Source organism: Doryrhamphus excisus, linkage group LG8 (genome assembly GCF_037039965.1).
Source record: "Doryrhamphus excisus strain RoL-2023G ecotype Guam linkage group LG8, RoL_Dexc_Guam_v1.1, whole genome shotgun sequence".
Lineage (NCBI taxonomy): Eukaryota > Metazoa > Chordata > Actinopteri > Syngnathiformes > Syngnathidae > Doryrhamphus > Doryrhamphus excisus.
The window spans coordinates 14293104-14309825 of record NC_136364.1 but is presented as its reverse complement, the minus strand read 5'-3'; the positions used below and the strand labels follow the sequence as shown (position 1 = coordinate 14309825).

General features: G+C 44.5%; 2 protein-coding genes across 3 annotated transcripts; both read right to left on the bottom strand.

Annotated features, from left to right (window-relative positions):
- Nucleotides 1-750: 750 nt before the first annotated feature.
- On the bottom strand, nt 751-6268 carry LOC131134560 (histone H4 transcription factor). The gene is made up of 9 exons (XM_058079977.2): nt 5683-6268; nt 5051-5277; nt 4657-4768; nt 3403-3555; nt 3263-3337; nt 3034-3154; nt 1767-1905; nt 1570-1694; nt 751-1251 (listed from the first exon to the last, which is right to left on the bottom strand). The coding sequence occupies exons 1-9, from the start codon at nt 5882-5884 to the stop codon at nt 891-893; spliced, it is 1515 nt and encodes a 504-aa protein (XP_057935960.2). The 5' UTR covers nt 5885-6268; the 3' UTR covers nt 751-890.
- Nucleotides 6269-7540: 1272 nt separating this feature from the next.
- On the bottom strand, nt 7541-16706 carry map6b (microtubule-associated protein 6b). 2 transcript variants are annotated; one of them, XM_058080558.2, is made up of 4 exons: nt 15824-16706; nt 13185-13398; nt 10936-10984; nt 8229-8352 (listed from the first exon to the last, which is right to left on the bottom strand). In XM_058080558.2, the coding sequence occupies exons 1-3, from the start codon at nt 16510-16512 to the stop codon at nt 10940-10942; spliced, it is 948 nt and encodes a 315-aa protein (XP_057936541.2). In that variant the 5' UTR covers nt 16513-16706; the 3' UTR covers nt 8229-8352; nt 10936-10939. The 2 variants fall into 2 exon arrangements, with proteins under 2 accessions (XP_057936540.2, XP_057936541.2); XM_058080557.2 differs by lacking the exon at nt 10936-10984 and having other exon boundaries at nt 7541-8352.
- Between the last annotated feature and the right edge of the window lie 16 nt (nt 16707-16722).

The following is a 16722-nucleotide window of genomic DNA, read 5'->3' as shown; positions in this document are numbered from 1 at the left end:
TCACCTCAATTATGTTTTTGGAAAATAGACATTGAGTTTATAATCATGACATTTAGAGGCTAAATGTATAAAACAATGAACCTTCGTGAGGATAAGCGGTAGAAAATGAATGTTTTTATAGCTTGTGTACCTTCACTGTATGATGTCATGGTCCTTCGGCGTATCCCCGGCTTGTCGCGTCTCCACCAATCAGCTGTTTTCTTATACGCCGCTCTCCACCAATCAGCTGTCTTCTTTTACGCCGCTCTCCACCAATCAGCTTTCTTTCCACTCAGGTTGGAACTACTTGAACGTCGTTGCACATTTTAGAAAAAATAATGTACTTATGTTACACAATTTTAAGTCTTTATTTAGTACTTTACTTTTAGCTGATTAACGTACTTTAAAAAGCAATTTCGTGTTTTTTTACTCACATCTGTACATGCCCGATTGTCTGCTTGATGTACAGCATTTAGCTTCTTCTTCTTGCCACCGTCATGGGGCCTCACGGGGCAGCGCAACTCAGCTTGGCGACACCTACAGGTGATGAGAAGCACCTGCACCTGCATACATTTTTAACATACATACGTACATCTAGACGTTTAATCTGTGTGTATATAAAATCAGATGACACCTCTGTGTTCAAATGACTTTTTACCATTACCATTTTTACAATTTCTGTGGAAAAAGTAGTGTCAGCGCATGAAAGGAGGAAATGTTTGATATGATAATGTATAAAAGTGTGTGTTTTGAAGCAATGTCGCTGCCAAGTGGAAATATAAAAGCAGCAGAAGCAAGTTTATTTAAAAAATAATTCCAGTAAACATGAATTAAAAGTTGGCAAAGAAGGCGAAGCGGTGATGGCCGGGAATGTTCTGGTGGTGATAAAGTGCCGTTGCGGCGTCGGTGTGTCACACCACGTCCATGCCCAGACCCCTCGCCACCATCGTGAGCGCCTGCACGGCCCCAGACGAGCCCCCGGGGTCACAGTACTGTGCCGCCCCGCCGGCCTCGTCCTCGATGTGGGGGATGGTGCTCATGATGCTGTACACGGGGGAGTCGCCGCCTCCGTGGGGGCTGGCAATGAGATCCTCGCCGCAGGATTGTTCCGATGAGTAAGAGGAGGCGGAGGACGAGGCGACGCGGGTTCTCTGGCTCTTGCGGACGCCGGGAGGTTTCTTGGCCATGTTCTTCATGATCTCTTTGGTCACTTCCACCGTCTCCACACGCACCATGTTCAGCTTCAGGAAGCCGTCCACATCCTTTCTGTACCTGTCAGAAAGTCTTCAATCTTTCATTTGTATACGACAACGGGATGTCCAAAGTGTAGGCCGGGGGCCGTTTGCAGCCAGCGACACATTCTAAAAATGGAATGTAACAACAAAAAACTAAAAGTATAAAGTAAGATGCAAAAAGACAAAAAGCTGCAGTAAAAGAACAAAGACAGAACATGAAATATTTCAGGAGAAAAAAGTTTATAATCTAATAAAAATGTAGAATAAAGTCAGAATATGAGGAAATATGCCATTTTAGTAGCATAGAGATGCAATATTTGATGAGAATGGGTTATGGTTAGGCGGAGGCACTAACCTGAAACGTGAGTGTCCCGATGGCCACTTCAGTTCGTGCTTCTTTCGCAGATGAAGAGTGAGCGTGTAACACCAGGAGAACACCTTGTCACAAATGTGACATTTATATTTGGACATCCCCCCCGCCTGTCAGAGGAGGGAAGAACGTGGTAGTCATGACGCGGACGGGGACGGGCGGACGGCGGCGTGACGACTGACCTCGTGCGCCCTCTTGAAGTGGTGGTTCATGCTTTGGAATGTCTGACAGGAATAGCGGCAGCCCTCCACGGAGCAGTGGAACAGCGAGGCCTGGTTGTGGACTTCGGTGTGCTTGTGGAGGTCACGCTGGTTCTTAAATCTGAGAGAGAGATATTTTACTGAAACCTACTTACCAGGAAGGGAAAAGGTAGAAAAAGGTGGAAAGGTGAGAGTCTAATTTTTTATTTTGGTCTTCATTGCCCAACAACACAATACGGGAAAAGAGGGAAGGTGCACATGACAACCAAACAAGTTTGCTGTCCACGTTGACGATACGTGGACTACACATTGACACCTTACCTACAAACCATCACCGCTAACGCCAACGACACTCGATTGGATGTGCTACTCAGGCTAACCGAGTCTCCAAACCATGGATGTCCTGGAACTTTTGACTTCCAAACCCCAACAAAACGGAGAGCGGCCTGTTCAAGGACCCCAGTGACCCGGTAAAAAGCCTGGGTGGGGTTGGATTGGATTCCATCCTTCCATCAGCACAAGAACGTTAGCAAAGCTGCGTGCTTCCGTCTTGGCGACACGGCCAAGATACGACCTATTGATCCACTACTGATGCACAGACCCTCGTCCAGGGGTCAGCAACCCTAACCCTTTTTGAGGCAGAGGGCGCCTTCGTGGGCACGGATCGTAAGAGGGGATACATGACATCACATGTCCATTTGGACATGTTCTATATTATTATTATTATCTATATCCATATTTCCGATGCAATATTGATATGATAAGGTCCATTCTGGGCATGTTCTATATTATTATTATTATCGATACCCATATTTCCAATGTAATATTGATATGATAAAAGTCTATTCTGGACATGTTCTATATGTTCTATATGTTCTATATGTTCTACATGTTCTACATGTTCTATATTTGTACAAATTTCTATCTATCTATCTATCTATCTATCTATCTATCTATCTATCTATCTATCTATCTATCTATCTATCTATCTATCTATCTATCTATCTATCTATCTTCCTCTTCACATGAGCTCTACCTAGCTCTTACCTAATGCACTTCGCCGTTTTTATGCTTTCAAAATGGCTGTGCTACATTAGTGGAGAGTTGCGTTTTCGTATTGCGTATTATTGCCTGGCATAATCAAACTAAAAGAGGTGCAACTATGTTGTTTGGGGTATATAAGAAGGTACAATCTTTAGTGTTGAATGAGGTAAAGGGTAGATATACAACAGTAAGCCAACCAATGTACCTTTTATCACAGAAGTCACAAGGGAAGGGGCGTTCGTCACAGTGACGGAACCTGATGTGGATCTTCAGCGCGGCCAAAGTGGTGCAGGTCATGTCACAGAAAGGACACTTGACTTGATTGACTGCAAACACACAAACGCAACATGAGCACAGTCCCGACAGTCCATCAAGTTGCATGTGAGGTCATTAGACCGGGTGTGTGATGAAGTGTGTAAATGGTAAACGACTACCATGCTGACGCACGTGATCCCTCAACAGTCTCTCGCTGGAAAAGGCTTTGCCGCAGTGCTCACACGCCAGGGACTCTGCAAGAAAGGGACTTTAGCCTCCTCACAGGCGTCCTCCTAGAAATGCTGCTTCCCAGTCTCACCCATTGGCTCGGCCTGCCTGTGGAGGTGGTCAAAGAGCTTGGTGTTGCTGGAGAACATGCTGCCACAGGTGGGGCAGGCCACCAGGCGCTCCTGGGTGTGGCTGCGCATGTGTTCCCGCAGTCGATAACGGATCTTGAAAAAGGCATCGCAGCCTAGCGGGAGACATTGAGCAAATGTGTAGAAGTTAGGGCGCATTTTCGAATGTTTGGACAACTTTGTAGGCGGGGCCAAAGCACGATGAGGTGAGTATGCCGTCAACTGTGGACGAGCAGTTGTAGCTACTGCTAACGTTGACGTCATGTACTCATGGGAAACAGAATGCTGTAGATTACTTTTATGTTTACACTAAAACAACTCCACTTTCCAAACCAGGAAGTAGGGAATTTCCAGAACACACGCTAGGTCTTATGCGGCGATCGTGCTGATCTGACAAATCTTAAGTAACTTTGATGTACATGTAGAATTTCTGCAGTTTCTACACAGAGCTTAAAACCACAGCAGCTGTTCAACTCCGATGGAAAGAAACAGTGCCTCACATGTCACCTGATTGGATTGCGAGGTTTATAGCGTGCACATAATGCATGGTTCCAATCCCGACTTGCACAATTCCACTTCCACATTACGTGTCTCACCATTCCCATTAGCGATGCCATAGCCAAGACAGGTCCCTCTAAAAAAGGGACCTACTATGCTCATTTTCCTCTAGAGCAGCTACACACAATAACCCGCACACAAAGCTTTCTAGAGCTTCTACAATCTGCACCTATTCCAGCTGTTGTTCCTTAGATTGGTGCTTCCTGTCAACGGTCCATGGCCTGCCTCTGGGCACATCCACCACACTGTGGTTGGTCACACACCCAAGGTGCTTCCTAACTAGGAAGGAAGCACACTTTCTAATATTGTGGCTCTTGGAGTTATAATAAATAAATAAAGAGTGATGAACTTAGAGTGCTAACGTAGCACCGTTGGTGGAACTCAGAAGAAGCCGAATGAGCGGCAACCTCGCCAGCCCGAGGAGGAGCGCTCATTTTCAGACACATTTTTTCCGAGGCGCCATTGGTGCGGTGGAGCTCAGAAGTGATGCACAAACCTCATGATCTGAACCTTTGCCGTAGTTTAACACCAGAATACAACATTCTAACTACATTTATAGCTCAGAAACGTGGAAAAGCATCATAGCTCCCCTTTAAATGAGAAATATGGTCACAGGAATATCTGTAAAATCATACAGACCACAGTGCACTCAGTCCTACCTGACCATTTGCAGAGGAGAGCCTGCTGTTGATGTGAGAGAGACTGCTGTTCGGCGCTTTCAACATGATTATCCACATGACGGTAGAACCACTCGGGATTGTTAAATGTACTCTGTGCACAAAGAGACCAGTCCGTGTTAGAATGCCAAAGGTTTAGAACAGGGTTGGGCAAACTTTTGGACTCGCGGCAGTCAGTTAACAAAACTGAACATCCCTGGCTACAACATGACTTTGACTACTTGAAAGTCATGTTGCCAGGTTGTGCGTTAAAGGTTTAAATACTTTGGAAGCAACTGGCGGGCCGGATTCAGACGCTTAGCAGGCCACATCTGGCCCCCAGGCCGTAGTTTGCCCATCCCTGGTTTATAATGATGTCCCGTTGAATGGCACCTACATCACAGTTCTCCCACTGGCACACATGTCCATTGGATCCCTCGGGTAGCAGGTTGCTGCTGTGCACGGCTTGGTTGCAGCCGGGCAGTTCGGGGCGGGACTTGAGCAGCTGAGAGCCGACAAACTTGAGCTTGCCGTGGTAGTTGTGGAAGTAAGCGTGGACCTCCAGCTCTGCGGGGCTGCCCATGGAGAGGAACTCGCAGCCCTTCCACAGGCAGGCATACTCATCTAAATAGGAAACATTGCAATTGGCTGAATTGTAAATAGAACATGTTTTACACTCAGAGTCCACTACCTTTTATCCACAGTACATGTGCTGTACATGTGCTGTGCAATTTAACACAAGTCTATTTCATGATAATGGATTATAATATATCCACGTATAAATGATCATATAAAGGGGTTTTCTTTATTTTACTACTTGTCTCTGGAAAGTAATTATTGTGGTAACAACAACATTTACCTTATTATTAAGGCAAATGTTTATCATATGTCACATGTCCACGTATAAGTGATCATATAAAGGTTTTTTTTTTTCTAATACCTTGTCTCTGGACGTCATGGTACCCATACACTGTAGTTGTCTTGCTCTAATTGTGTTATTTCCCAACACAGTCAAGTATGTTCACTCACCCAGCTCCTCCAGAGCATCCTTGTCTCCCAGGTAGTCCCTCAAATGAAGAGCCATGTGATCACTCAGCTCCTCCATGCTGTGTCCTCTGTAGCGGCACGAAGCCCACTCACACTGCACCTCAAAACTGCCCAGTCTCTTGGTGCTCATCATGACGCCGGGGTCCTTGCAAGGATAGTTCGCCAGAATAGACAGTGTAGTCATTCATCTAGTGTGTCCCGTTCGACATCTCGGCTGTGCCTAAAAGCTAACAGTCGTTAACATCCTTGCTAACATCACTCTTCTAAAATACCAACGTTTATCTTCTTCTGCCGACCGGAGACGATACTTCATAATTACAATACAATTTCGTTGCATTACCATTACCCATAATTTTAAAGTTCACTTCATTTTGTTTCACTTAAAAAAAGAATAAAATAATTCCAAATGCCGAGCCACTTTCCCTCCTTGCTTGTCTGGGTTTGTTTATTTCCGGGTTGCGAGGATACAACGGAAGTGCTTTTCTTCTTCGTCGGATGCTGAAGAACTGCAGTAGCGCCCTCCATGGGGCTACGAAACCCGTATTTATATTTCATGTCGAATATGTGTCATTGTATTACATTATATTATAAGTCAAATGAAATGGAAACGTGTCGTTTGTACGCTACACTTGACTGTACTGTATATAACATATGATATGTTAATATGATATGACCGCTGTTATTCCAAAGATAAATAGTCTCATGGCGGGCGAGTGGTTAACGAGCAGGCCTCACAGCTAGGAGTGTTCGATTCCTCCCTCGGGCATCTCTGTGTGGAGTATTTTTTCTTTTTAGCGCTCTCATCTGGTGAGAGACATGTATCATTGGAACGACACTTCCTCATTCTTGAGGTGTATTCATGGACAATCCGACATCCGAATATAGTCTTTTTAATGCGTGTATGTGTTGTCGAACACAAAGCCACATACGAAAACCTCACATGCCGTGACTCTTAACGCGGAAGTGCAATTGCGTGCATTCAAGTATGCTCCGAAATCCTCGAAAATGCAATCAATTAATTAGTTAATTCAACTTAAAATGACACTATGTCCTTGAACGTTGCTCGTAATATGGCTTAAAGCGTTATTCGAAGATTCATTTGATTATATACTATTATATACAATAAACGCGCTGCTATTTATCTTTCAGTAAATTAAACAGTAAAAAAGGTATATTTGTTGCCCTCTTGTGGACATAGGTGGTACTACATTACCAGTCACAGGGGCTTGTTTTTAATTGAGGATGTATTTAATAAAATTGTTGGCAAATCTTGACACCAGAAAGTTTATATTCATAAAAAATATTTTGTAAATAAATATTTTGTAAATATTTTAGTCTTGTAAAATTACAGCTGTTTTTTCTTTTATTTCTGCTGTTTTTAATTTTTAAACAATTTCCTTATTGTAGTTTTTCTCAAAATTATGACTTCATTCCCATATTTTGACTTTATTATTGTAATTCCATAACTTTTTGTACAGCATAATTTTCCCAAAATGACAGCTTTATTCATTGTTTCACTTCCTAGAACTTCAAAGATATTTCAGCTTTCTGCCATTAAAATTAGGTAATTTTTTGACTTTATTGTTGTAAAATGACTGCTATTTTTTTGAAAAATGACATTATTGATCCTTCTTTCCGGAACTCGGGTGCTTCGCTCACTGGTTTCCTTTTTCGTCAAGACACCCCAATAGCTGTCGCGGCGATGACGACCAGTGCTTCTGGGCGACTTTCCATCTTTTCTCACATTCACAATAACTTGTTTTTCCTCCACACTGGTTTTCATGTTGTTTTGACCTCTAAATGTAGCCTAAACCAATCTTACCCAATCTAAAAGTGAATAGACATTCAGTGCTGTTTATTTGATGGAAGAAGCGATGCAATAGGACACACCCGGCCAACAAAACACACCTGTCACTCACAGTGCTCACACGAAAAATGAGGTGGGTTCAAATAAACCAAAAAAAGTGCTATCCCATCCAGATGCAAACACCTGGAAATTGGTATATATGCATACCCTAAAAGGCTTCATTTACAAGCTAGAATACTGTACCGCTACTCAAGCTAATAAAAGAGGGGGAGGCTTGCATGCAAGCTGCAGGGAATTCTCGCCACTTGATTTGGTTTCTTAGCAACAAAATGAAACTGGGTATCACCCGGGCGAATGAAGAGGAAAAAGAAGAACCAGGACCTTAAGCAGAGGCACTGTTACTCTAGGAAACGGAGCCACCACCTCCATCCAACGCATAAAGGTTTGAAATGACCTGAAATGTTTGAAATGAAATTGATAGAATCATGGGATGTGATTGTGTCGGTAAAAAGGCCCTCTGGTACAGCACGCATGCTGTAGCAACGGCTCTTACGTGTAGCGTAGAGGTAATCGTGTGCAAATGAAGCAGCCTTGCTCCCACACACAGAGTGAAAACCACGGACAGCTAAATCCACGCCTTTTTACTGCTTGGCCTCGGCCAGTCTATTGCTGATCTCTTTGCTCTTCTTCGTCACGCCTCCGTCCGACGCAGGTGGCGAGGAGGCCACGGCAGCCGCTTCTTTCTTCTTAAACTGCTTCTCTTTTGCTTTTTTCAGCGTCTTCGCCGATGTTGCTGGCGTCGTCGTCGTTTTTTTTGGCCTGGTGCGAGACGCTGGTTTGTCAGCCTGAAAGAAAACAAGCACCCGTGCAGATGTTAGAAAGAAGAGGAGGATGGCATTCCAGACCAGGGGTGCCCAAACCTTTTCCACAGAGGGCCGCATGTTTTGTAAGGCCGCCCATGTCAGATATTGACAGACATTTTCAAAGAAAAGAAAAATAAACGCAGTGGTTTCCCAAGATTTTGACTAGGGATGTGCGATAATTATCGGTATTTTCTCCTGATCAGGAAAACCGATATTAAAAATATGCTGTATCCAACACATCAATATCGGCTGATATCGGAAATTGAGAGTTGGACGATAATCAGCATATCGGTTTTCAGCAAAAAGCAAGCCAGTATCGGACATCTGGAATTTTTACATTTCCTGCATTTTGTGCTAGAACGTCCAATAACTAAAATGTCTTAGCAAATCATTGGATGTGCTTTGAAATTCAAACATGAAAGTTTGCTAAATATTTTTACATTTCAGTGCAAAAAAAATGTCAATGTTTACATTTGGATTTGATATTTAGGGCCCCCGGCTGCACTTTGGACACCCGTAGCAAAGTAGAATTTATGTAAGTGAATATTTTGCATTTAATTGTTTTTTTTCTTTTACTTTGTGCTGAAAACGTCAATGAATAAAAATGTAGGCAAAATCCATGTATGTGTTTTGAAATTCACTTTGCTCAAATACAAAGTCGAAAACTGCAGTTTGCTAAAAAAAAAAATGTGGCATCTGTCAAATGTCAGCGCCAAAGAGATTCAATGTTTTCCTTCAACTTTTTTTATCAACTCTGTCTGTTACTCAAATACGGATGTGAAAATGTGCTGTTTATAACATTTCAGTCCAAAAAAGTCCATTGGTTTTTCTGGGTGATGTTCTGCTTGGAATGTGCCAAGGACCACCAAAATCCCAGCTGCAGGCCACACATGGCTTTGGACTTTGGACACCCCTGTTCTGGACTGTCGGAGCATGCGTGCCTTCGTCTTCCTACTGTTCATGGTTAGTGTCACGGAAGTTCAAATGTCTTGCCAAAAACAAGCCATCCATCTTTGTTAGTACATGAGCAGCACTACTCGCACACACATACACGCATAATAGTGTGTACTGGTACACACCACTCATGGAGACACCTGCTAGCTTAGCTAGCCATCATGGAGAATGGTATTATCAATATGTAGGAACAGATGGAATTGGACTGACAGTGTACAAACTTGATAAGCCTCATGGTGCGTTCAAGGACCGGCGAGCAAAGTGGGAAATGTCTAAAACACTATCAGTGCAGCGTAAAGATGTAAATGTGGGACGAGGCCATCACGCCCACGTGGTCTGCAAATAGCAGAGACGAGATCTAAAGATCCCGAACCGGACCCCCTGGATTCCCTGGTGGCGCCTACAAATCCTGGCCATAAAAATTACGATCAGAATCTGGGACAGCCTTGGCGGAGGCCGACGCTCCCCGGAAACCGAGTTGACTGTATGACCAGCCTCCCAGTGGCATGGAGTCCCAAACCCCCCACAACGTGGTCCAATGCCTTTTCCAAGTCCACAAGGCACATGTAGACCGGTTGGGCAAAGTCCAGTGGACCCTTGCAAAGGTGTAGAGCCCCCTCAGCCCCCTGGAAGAGACTTTCCAGGGGGCTGAGGGGTTGCAACCTCTTGGATGGGAAGGTTCACCACTGTTCCATGTTTTGGCCATTTGTGGATAACGGCTCTCACTGTGGTTGGCTTGAGTCCCAAAGCTTTAGAAATGGCTTTATAAGCTTTTCCACTTGTTATGTTTGAACCGGGGGGTTATGTCTTTTTGACACAGTTGTGCTGTCATTGAGTCATATTTACATTTGTTAGATGATCTGAAACATTGAAGAGTGACAAACACCCCCCCAATATAATGCAACATACAGTGACCACTATATGTTCATATTAATATCAGTTTATAATAATAATAATAATAACTACAATAATAATTATAATAATAATAATAATAATAATATCAGTTCATAATATTTTGACTTCATAATAATAATAAATGAAAGCTTTTTCAACAACTTTATTTTGGTTAATTTCTCATATTATGACCTTGATACTATTTTTTCTCTTGTTATTATGACTTTACCCTTTTAAAAGCTTGTCTTTATTCTTGTCAAATGATTTTTTTGTAGTATAGTAGTAATAGTATTTTTGTGGAGTAGCCACTGAGGCCCGAAATAGGCCAAAAAAAAAAAACACGCCACCTGAGCTGAGCTTATGATTGTGATCGTGTGGGGAGGGAAATGGGTGATGCAGGCAGAGAGGTGGGAACGGGTGAGGAAGAAGGGGTGGGGTCCTAAGGAGGGTGTGATGAATGTGACCACGTGACCGTCTTGTAGCGTGCATACTTGCTTCAGTCCCTCACAAAAGTGAGTACACCCCTCATGTCTTCTCATGGGACAATGCTGCATGGATGACATATGTGCATATGTTATGTCCGAGTTCCATTTCTACAGTATTGTCCCCGGAAAAGATGCGATTGCTGCCTTAGCGGTGTGAGGGGGGCACGGCTTGTTGTGAGCTTGGCATCAGTCTGAGGTCAGCCTCCATGCTTCAACTGTCGGGGAAACACACCTGACTACAGCAGATTGAGCACAGAGCTGCTGTCCGCCTTTGACGCGTCCTATGAGAATGACAACACGTTAGCAGCCTGTGTGGGGGCGGAGCTTCAATGAAAAACAAGACAGCCTCGGCTACACCCTCCAACAGTCTGCCGCTGTCATCACCATTAGATCAGAGGTTGTTTTATTTCGGACTGTGTTTACCAAGCACTGTGGCCATTGGTCATGAAGTACGCATCACCTCTCCATTCAGCACTACTTACCCGTTGGAGACCCCTGCCCGATTCCAATGAGATCCAGGAACAAAAATAGCGACCTTTTTCTTGCTTTAGGTCAGTGCTTCTCAATTATTTTCATAATATTTATTCTTTTATCTGTACTGTACGGACTGAAGGTAAAAATGGAACCAGGAAAATGCAACAAAATGAAGAGCATACAAGCATACTCATTCATTCATTTTCTACCGCTTATCCTCACCAGGGTGGGGGTATGCTGGAGCCTATCCGAGAGAGGCCAACCTGGACTGGTGGCCAGCCAGTTCCAGGGCACATATACACAAACAACCATTCCCACCCACAGTCATACCTATGGACAATTTGGAGTGGCCAATCAAGCTAGCATGTTTTTGGAATGGGGGCGGGAACCAAAGTACCAGGAGTAAAGCTCCCCCACGCACAAGGGGAACATGCAAACTCCACACAGAGATGGCCGAGGATGGAATTGAACTCTGGTCTCCAAGCTGTGAGGTCTCCGCGCTAACCATCCAATTACATGTTGAGTACTATAAATGTGTACATGTTGGTAGGTCTGCATTAAAATGAAGCCTTTCGCATCCACCTAAGGCTGGTCAGGTTTATCTCAGAAGCAGATGGAGTCCAACAATTTGTAGACCAGTGTTACAAAGATATTGGAACGTCACGTCCAGGTCCAAATGAAACAATGGTATAAATAAATTAATAAAATTAATAAATATTGCAATCTGCTAATATAATTATAATTTATAAAAAAATATATATATATATGGTTACGCTCTATGTGTATGCCATCTGCCCAGGCGTTCATGCCATTGTTGTACAGAAAGTGAAAGTGAGAGCGAAAGAAAACAGACACCGACACTGACACCACAAAAACTGTAGTGAGGCCGGCAGAATGATCCATTTAATTTCCCTTGACTCTCGTCCTCGTGGCCGTGAGACGACTTTTTCTCGGTCTGGAACCAATTAACTGCAATTGGTATGTGCCTTTTACTGTGTACTGTACGGTTCTAGTCTGCACGGCCATAGAAGCTAACATTTTGTCACATTGCTGTCTTGTTTAAACACTCAAAAAGGCTCAAAGCAGCCTTTGAATTGTAATGATCAACCTACGAGGTTGGAGACAACAAAATTATGAAATGAACATGCCTTTTCGCCCGGGCGCGTTCTGTACTGTAGCGTTTTTTCGTCCTTGCAGTACTACTCAAACCACAGACTCATTTATTCCGGAATGGCACTCTGCAGTCGCGTAGCTTCGACATTGCTTCAACGTGTCCAGGAGTACAACCTTTTTGGTTAGCATCCTCCTCTGTTGTTTGGGCGTGGTACATTTTGTTATTGTAGGTTTTGTCGAGGAGAAACTTGCAAACATACAAAGCTAGTGATGACACAAGGAGAGTGATTGACAATAGTCTGCAGCCAATCAGGGTGCAGATGACAATGGGCAGAGAGAGGGAAGAGAGAAACACTCAACTTCCAACAATTCCATTCTTTTTAAAGGGCCAGGCTCACATTGCCCAAAACAAATGTACGAAACAGTGAGTCCATGAAAGGTGAACCGTGATCGAGAGAGGGAACACTGTAATCCGTTTCAGACACCAATAAAAACAGGTTTTTATAGAGAATACGTACATGCAGAAAACAATGTGACAATTATACCAAATTGCCTGAACCTGACACTTTCCTTGTGGCCCCATGGGGGGTTATTTAGCAGCCCAATTAAAAGACAAACATAGGGACAGTGAGTCAGCAGCGTGAGGGTGCTTTGTTTAGAGTACAGGACAAATGGACTAGTTTGGCACGTCCCATGTTGGGCCAATCTTTGGAAAACCAAAGTCTGACTATATTTGACATGTGTAAAAGGCACCATTTAGGATCAAGCTGTTATTGCAGGTGTATCTAATGACCTGTGTGACGGGAACACCTCATCCAGACACAAGAGAACACACCACATCACCGTAAAGTGCTTCATGAGGTGTTTTTTTTGGGCTGGCGGGGGCACACTCACCTTGGAGGGCTCCTTGCCAGGCTCACTGTACAGACTGCGTATCCTCCTGCGCTCCATCAGCTTGTTGTCCGTGGGCTGGGCCTTGACCTGCTCCCCCCTGAAGGTGGCGCTGTAGCTGGTTTCCAGACTGGTCTCCTCCCCTGGGGGTTTGTACTGGGATGGAGCCTTGATGGGCTTGACTGGCTTCACATCCTTGTAGGCCTTGAACTCAGTTCTAGGAGACAACAACACAGGCTGAGATGGGGTCCTATAGGCAGCTGCTGTACATACAGGACAATACATGGATGCATGACTAGACTTCTGGTGCCCCCTATGGGTGGTGCTCAAAAGGCCAGTATACAAGGAAAGCAGTGCAATTGTTTCTCATCCATCGATCATCTGTGCTGCTTGTCCTCCCTAGGGTAGCCAGGGCATTTCCTTTACAAATAAGGAGCAGCAATAGACTGAGAATAAAATATTTATAATATTATATAAAATATAAACATATATGCTAGGGTTAACCTTAACCCTAGGCATGTGTGCCTGTTAGGTTAATTGGAGACATTGTTGCCACAGTGACGGTGATTTTGTGCTAGATCTGGTGCGACCAGGTTAACCCTAGCCCTACCCCACGCTAACGAGACACAACTAAAGCCTAGGCCTAACCCCACAACCCAGAGTTTCCAAATCTATTATCTATCAAATCTATTATTTATCCACTGTTCCGTTCTTTCATTTCTTCTATGGCTTTTTCCCCCCTTTCAGCTTTCTTATTAAAAGGTTTTTGGAAATTTTCTTCCCATAATATTGTGACTTTATTCCCATAATATTGTGACTTTTCCCCCCATATGTTGCTGTTGATTTTACCCAAATATTTGACTTTCTTCTTCAATCTTCAAAAATGTGCTTCTAATATTCTGACTTTATACCCAGAATATTAGAAATTATTCAATCCAACTCATTTTACAAAAAAAATATTGTTTTTTCATAATACTATGACTTTACAAAAATAATGTTTTTTTCTCATTATACAACTTCAATTATTATATTTTTTCTGTAATATTTGAACTATCTTCTACTATGATTCTATTTTTCCTGGTAATATTCTTGTAAAATTGCACCTTTTTTCTAGTTAGACGATGACTTGATTCTTGAAAATTCTTCATTGATATAATTATGACTTTATTGGTCAAATATTTTGAATTGATTTGAATTTATTCTTGTAACACAACATTTTAGGAAAATTAGTTTGTTTTTCATAATATTAAGTCTTTTAATATTCATTTAATATTTAAGTTTTTCTCAAAATATGACATTGTTCTTGAAAAATATCTGCTAATTTCATAATTTTTGCAGTTGTTTAAAAAACATTTTCTTCTTAAAATTCTATTTATATCATAAAATCCAAATAGCTGGCAGTCGCACACAGCGGCTACATCAAGTGATGAACAAGATGGTTAACTTCCAGGCATTCACATTCAAGTGTTGGCGGGGCGGCTGTAGCTGTTAGCCGTTAGCCAAGTGGGGAGTGAACTGGTTTGTGCCACATTCCTCCACTCCCGTCTCATTGCCAATCACATCTCCACATTTGGTGACCCTCCCTGTGAGTAACCCAGTTTTTAAACACTGACCTCCAGGGAAAAGACGGAAAAAAGCTGGGCCGGACTCTTCTCCGCTTCCCATGAAACCATATTTTCCACATACTTCCCAGTGCCGCTACTCACTGTCGCAAGGGTCGTTATCTAAAAGGCGGATTTCATCTAAAAAGGCTGTATACAGTTCCTTCATAAAATATGTATTGAAGGCAGGATATTTCATACAGCTCTTTAGTACCGGATGTCATGTCGTGCCCGATGGGTGGATGAAGGCCCGACATGGAGCCACAAATCACCCTAATTGTCAGGAGACACTGTCACATGGTCCCTGGAAGGATGGAGGCTGCCTGCACGCCGCCCATCCTCCCCCTGCTTGGGTGAATGATTCAGGCGTGGGTCTCCATCACCATCATCATGTTGTAATGGACAGAGACGGCACTGCCGTGTTGTGATTACTGTACAGGCCATAGTATCAACTGAATAGCGCTGGCCTCCACTGTCGGCCATGTGGATCGATACAGAAGCCTTATCTTAACGGAAATGTAACAAGAGCTGGCTGCATACGACATCCCACCAACACAATACGTGCACGCATGACACCCGGCACTGGTAGTGTAGCGCCTGCTTTCTTTGCTGTTTGGATTGGATTCCCGAAGGCTACATGGGTGGGGGCGTAGGATGAACAACCCACGGTATTTCCTCACATAGTGGGCTTCACGGGTCCTGCAACATTTTGGACACATGGTTGGCCCCCCACCTACACACCATACTCTTTTGGCAGACCGTTGAAGAAAAGTTTGGTGTAACAACATTAGTACAGCATACACACGTAAAACATGTCCAAATTGTGGGGAGGGCCTCCATTGGCCCCCGGCTCCCCTGCACACAACACATCCTGTGTCCATTCCACCACATATCAGCATATCGGTTTCATCCCTAATAAAAATGTCAAGAAATGGACCGGTGTGACGTTCAGGGACGATGGGGCAATATGCCAAGACAATTGTGTTTAACAAGGCACCCTCCGTGTCCTTGAAGTGAACAAACCAGACAAGGCAGGGTTACCTGTAGCTGCTGGAAGTCGACATGGTCTCCTTGATGTGTCGGTTGAGAGCGTCTGCGACAGCCCTGCCTTTCTTCTTCTGCTGCCCCCCAGAGCACACCGGCACTTCCTCCTCGGCCTTCTTCTCGACGGCGTTCCTTTCCCTAGATGTTTCCCTCCTGGCCGGCCCCTTCACATCCTTCTCCTGTAGCTTCTCCTCTATCTCGCTCTTCTCCACGCCGGTCTCCGCCTCTACTCGCTCCACCTTCCCCGCTGCGGTCGTGGGGGCGAGACCGGCTTTGGGGATCCACGGGTGGTCGCGCTTCTTCGGGATGGGCCAGGCTTTGTAGTCCTTCTGGTACTGGGTCTCCGGGATGAACGGCGCGGCCGAGGGTTGGTACTCGTTCCTGGGCTTGCAGCTGGGCTCCGGTCGCACCCTCCACGCCTGGAAGTCTTGGCGCATGACGGACGCAGCGGATGATACGTCCTTGCATGATGCGGCAAGTGGCTCGACTGCACCGGAGGGTGGTGCCTTCGCGACCTCCGGCTGGTTCTCTGCAGCCCGTCTCGGCTGCTTGCGCTGGGGGAGGTGGTGCACGTCGGCCACATCGGAGTATTTGGTGAAAACCAAAGGCACTGCGATGTCCGCTTTGTCCAGCTCGGTCCAAAAACGGTTGATGCAGCAAGCACGCGTGATGCACGGCCACGCCATGATGGTGCTGGTGGAGATGGTTGGCACTCTATCACCGTCAAGGCGAGTGGGTACAGTCTATATGCTGGAGCTTCCTGCTCCCTCCTGCAGGCGGTTGGAGGCTTTGCTGTGGCGTGCACATTGCCGCTTGGTTGCGCATCAAGACCCCACCCACGTTTGGCGTGAAGCTGGGAGACGTGTGAAAGCACCAGGAAGAAACACCGGCCTCTG

Bases quoted from the DNA above. Each gene is read 5' to 3' on its own strand.
- LOC131134560 (XM_058079977.2), bottom strand. From the start codon at position 5,884: ATGACTACACTGTCTATTCTGGCGAACTATCCTTGCAAGGACCCCGGC. The intron at 4,769-5,050 runs GTAGGTGCCATT...CTTTGTGCACAG, and splicing joins GCCAGTGGGAGAACTGTGAT to AGTACATTTAACAATCCCGA. The intron at 1,906-3,033 runs GTACATTGGTTG...TCTCTCTCTCAG, and splicing joins TGTGACTTCTGTGATAAAAG to ATTTAAGAACCAGCGTGACC.
- map6b (XM_058080557.2), bottom strand. From the start codon at position 16,512: ATGGCGTGGCCGTGCATCACGCGTGCTTGCTGCATCAACCGTTTTTGG. The intron at 13,399-15,823 runs GTAACCCTGCCT...GTTGTCTCCTAG, and splicing joins TCGACTTCCAGCAGCTACAG to AACTGAGTTCAAGGCCTACA. The intron at 8,353-13,184 runs GTGAGTGTGCCC...GTTTTCTTTCAG, and splicing joins CTGGCAAGGAGCCCTCCAAG to GCTGACAAACCAGCGTCTCG.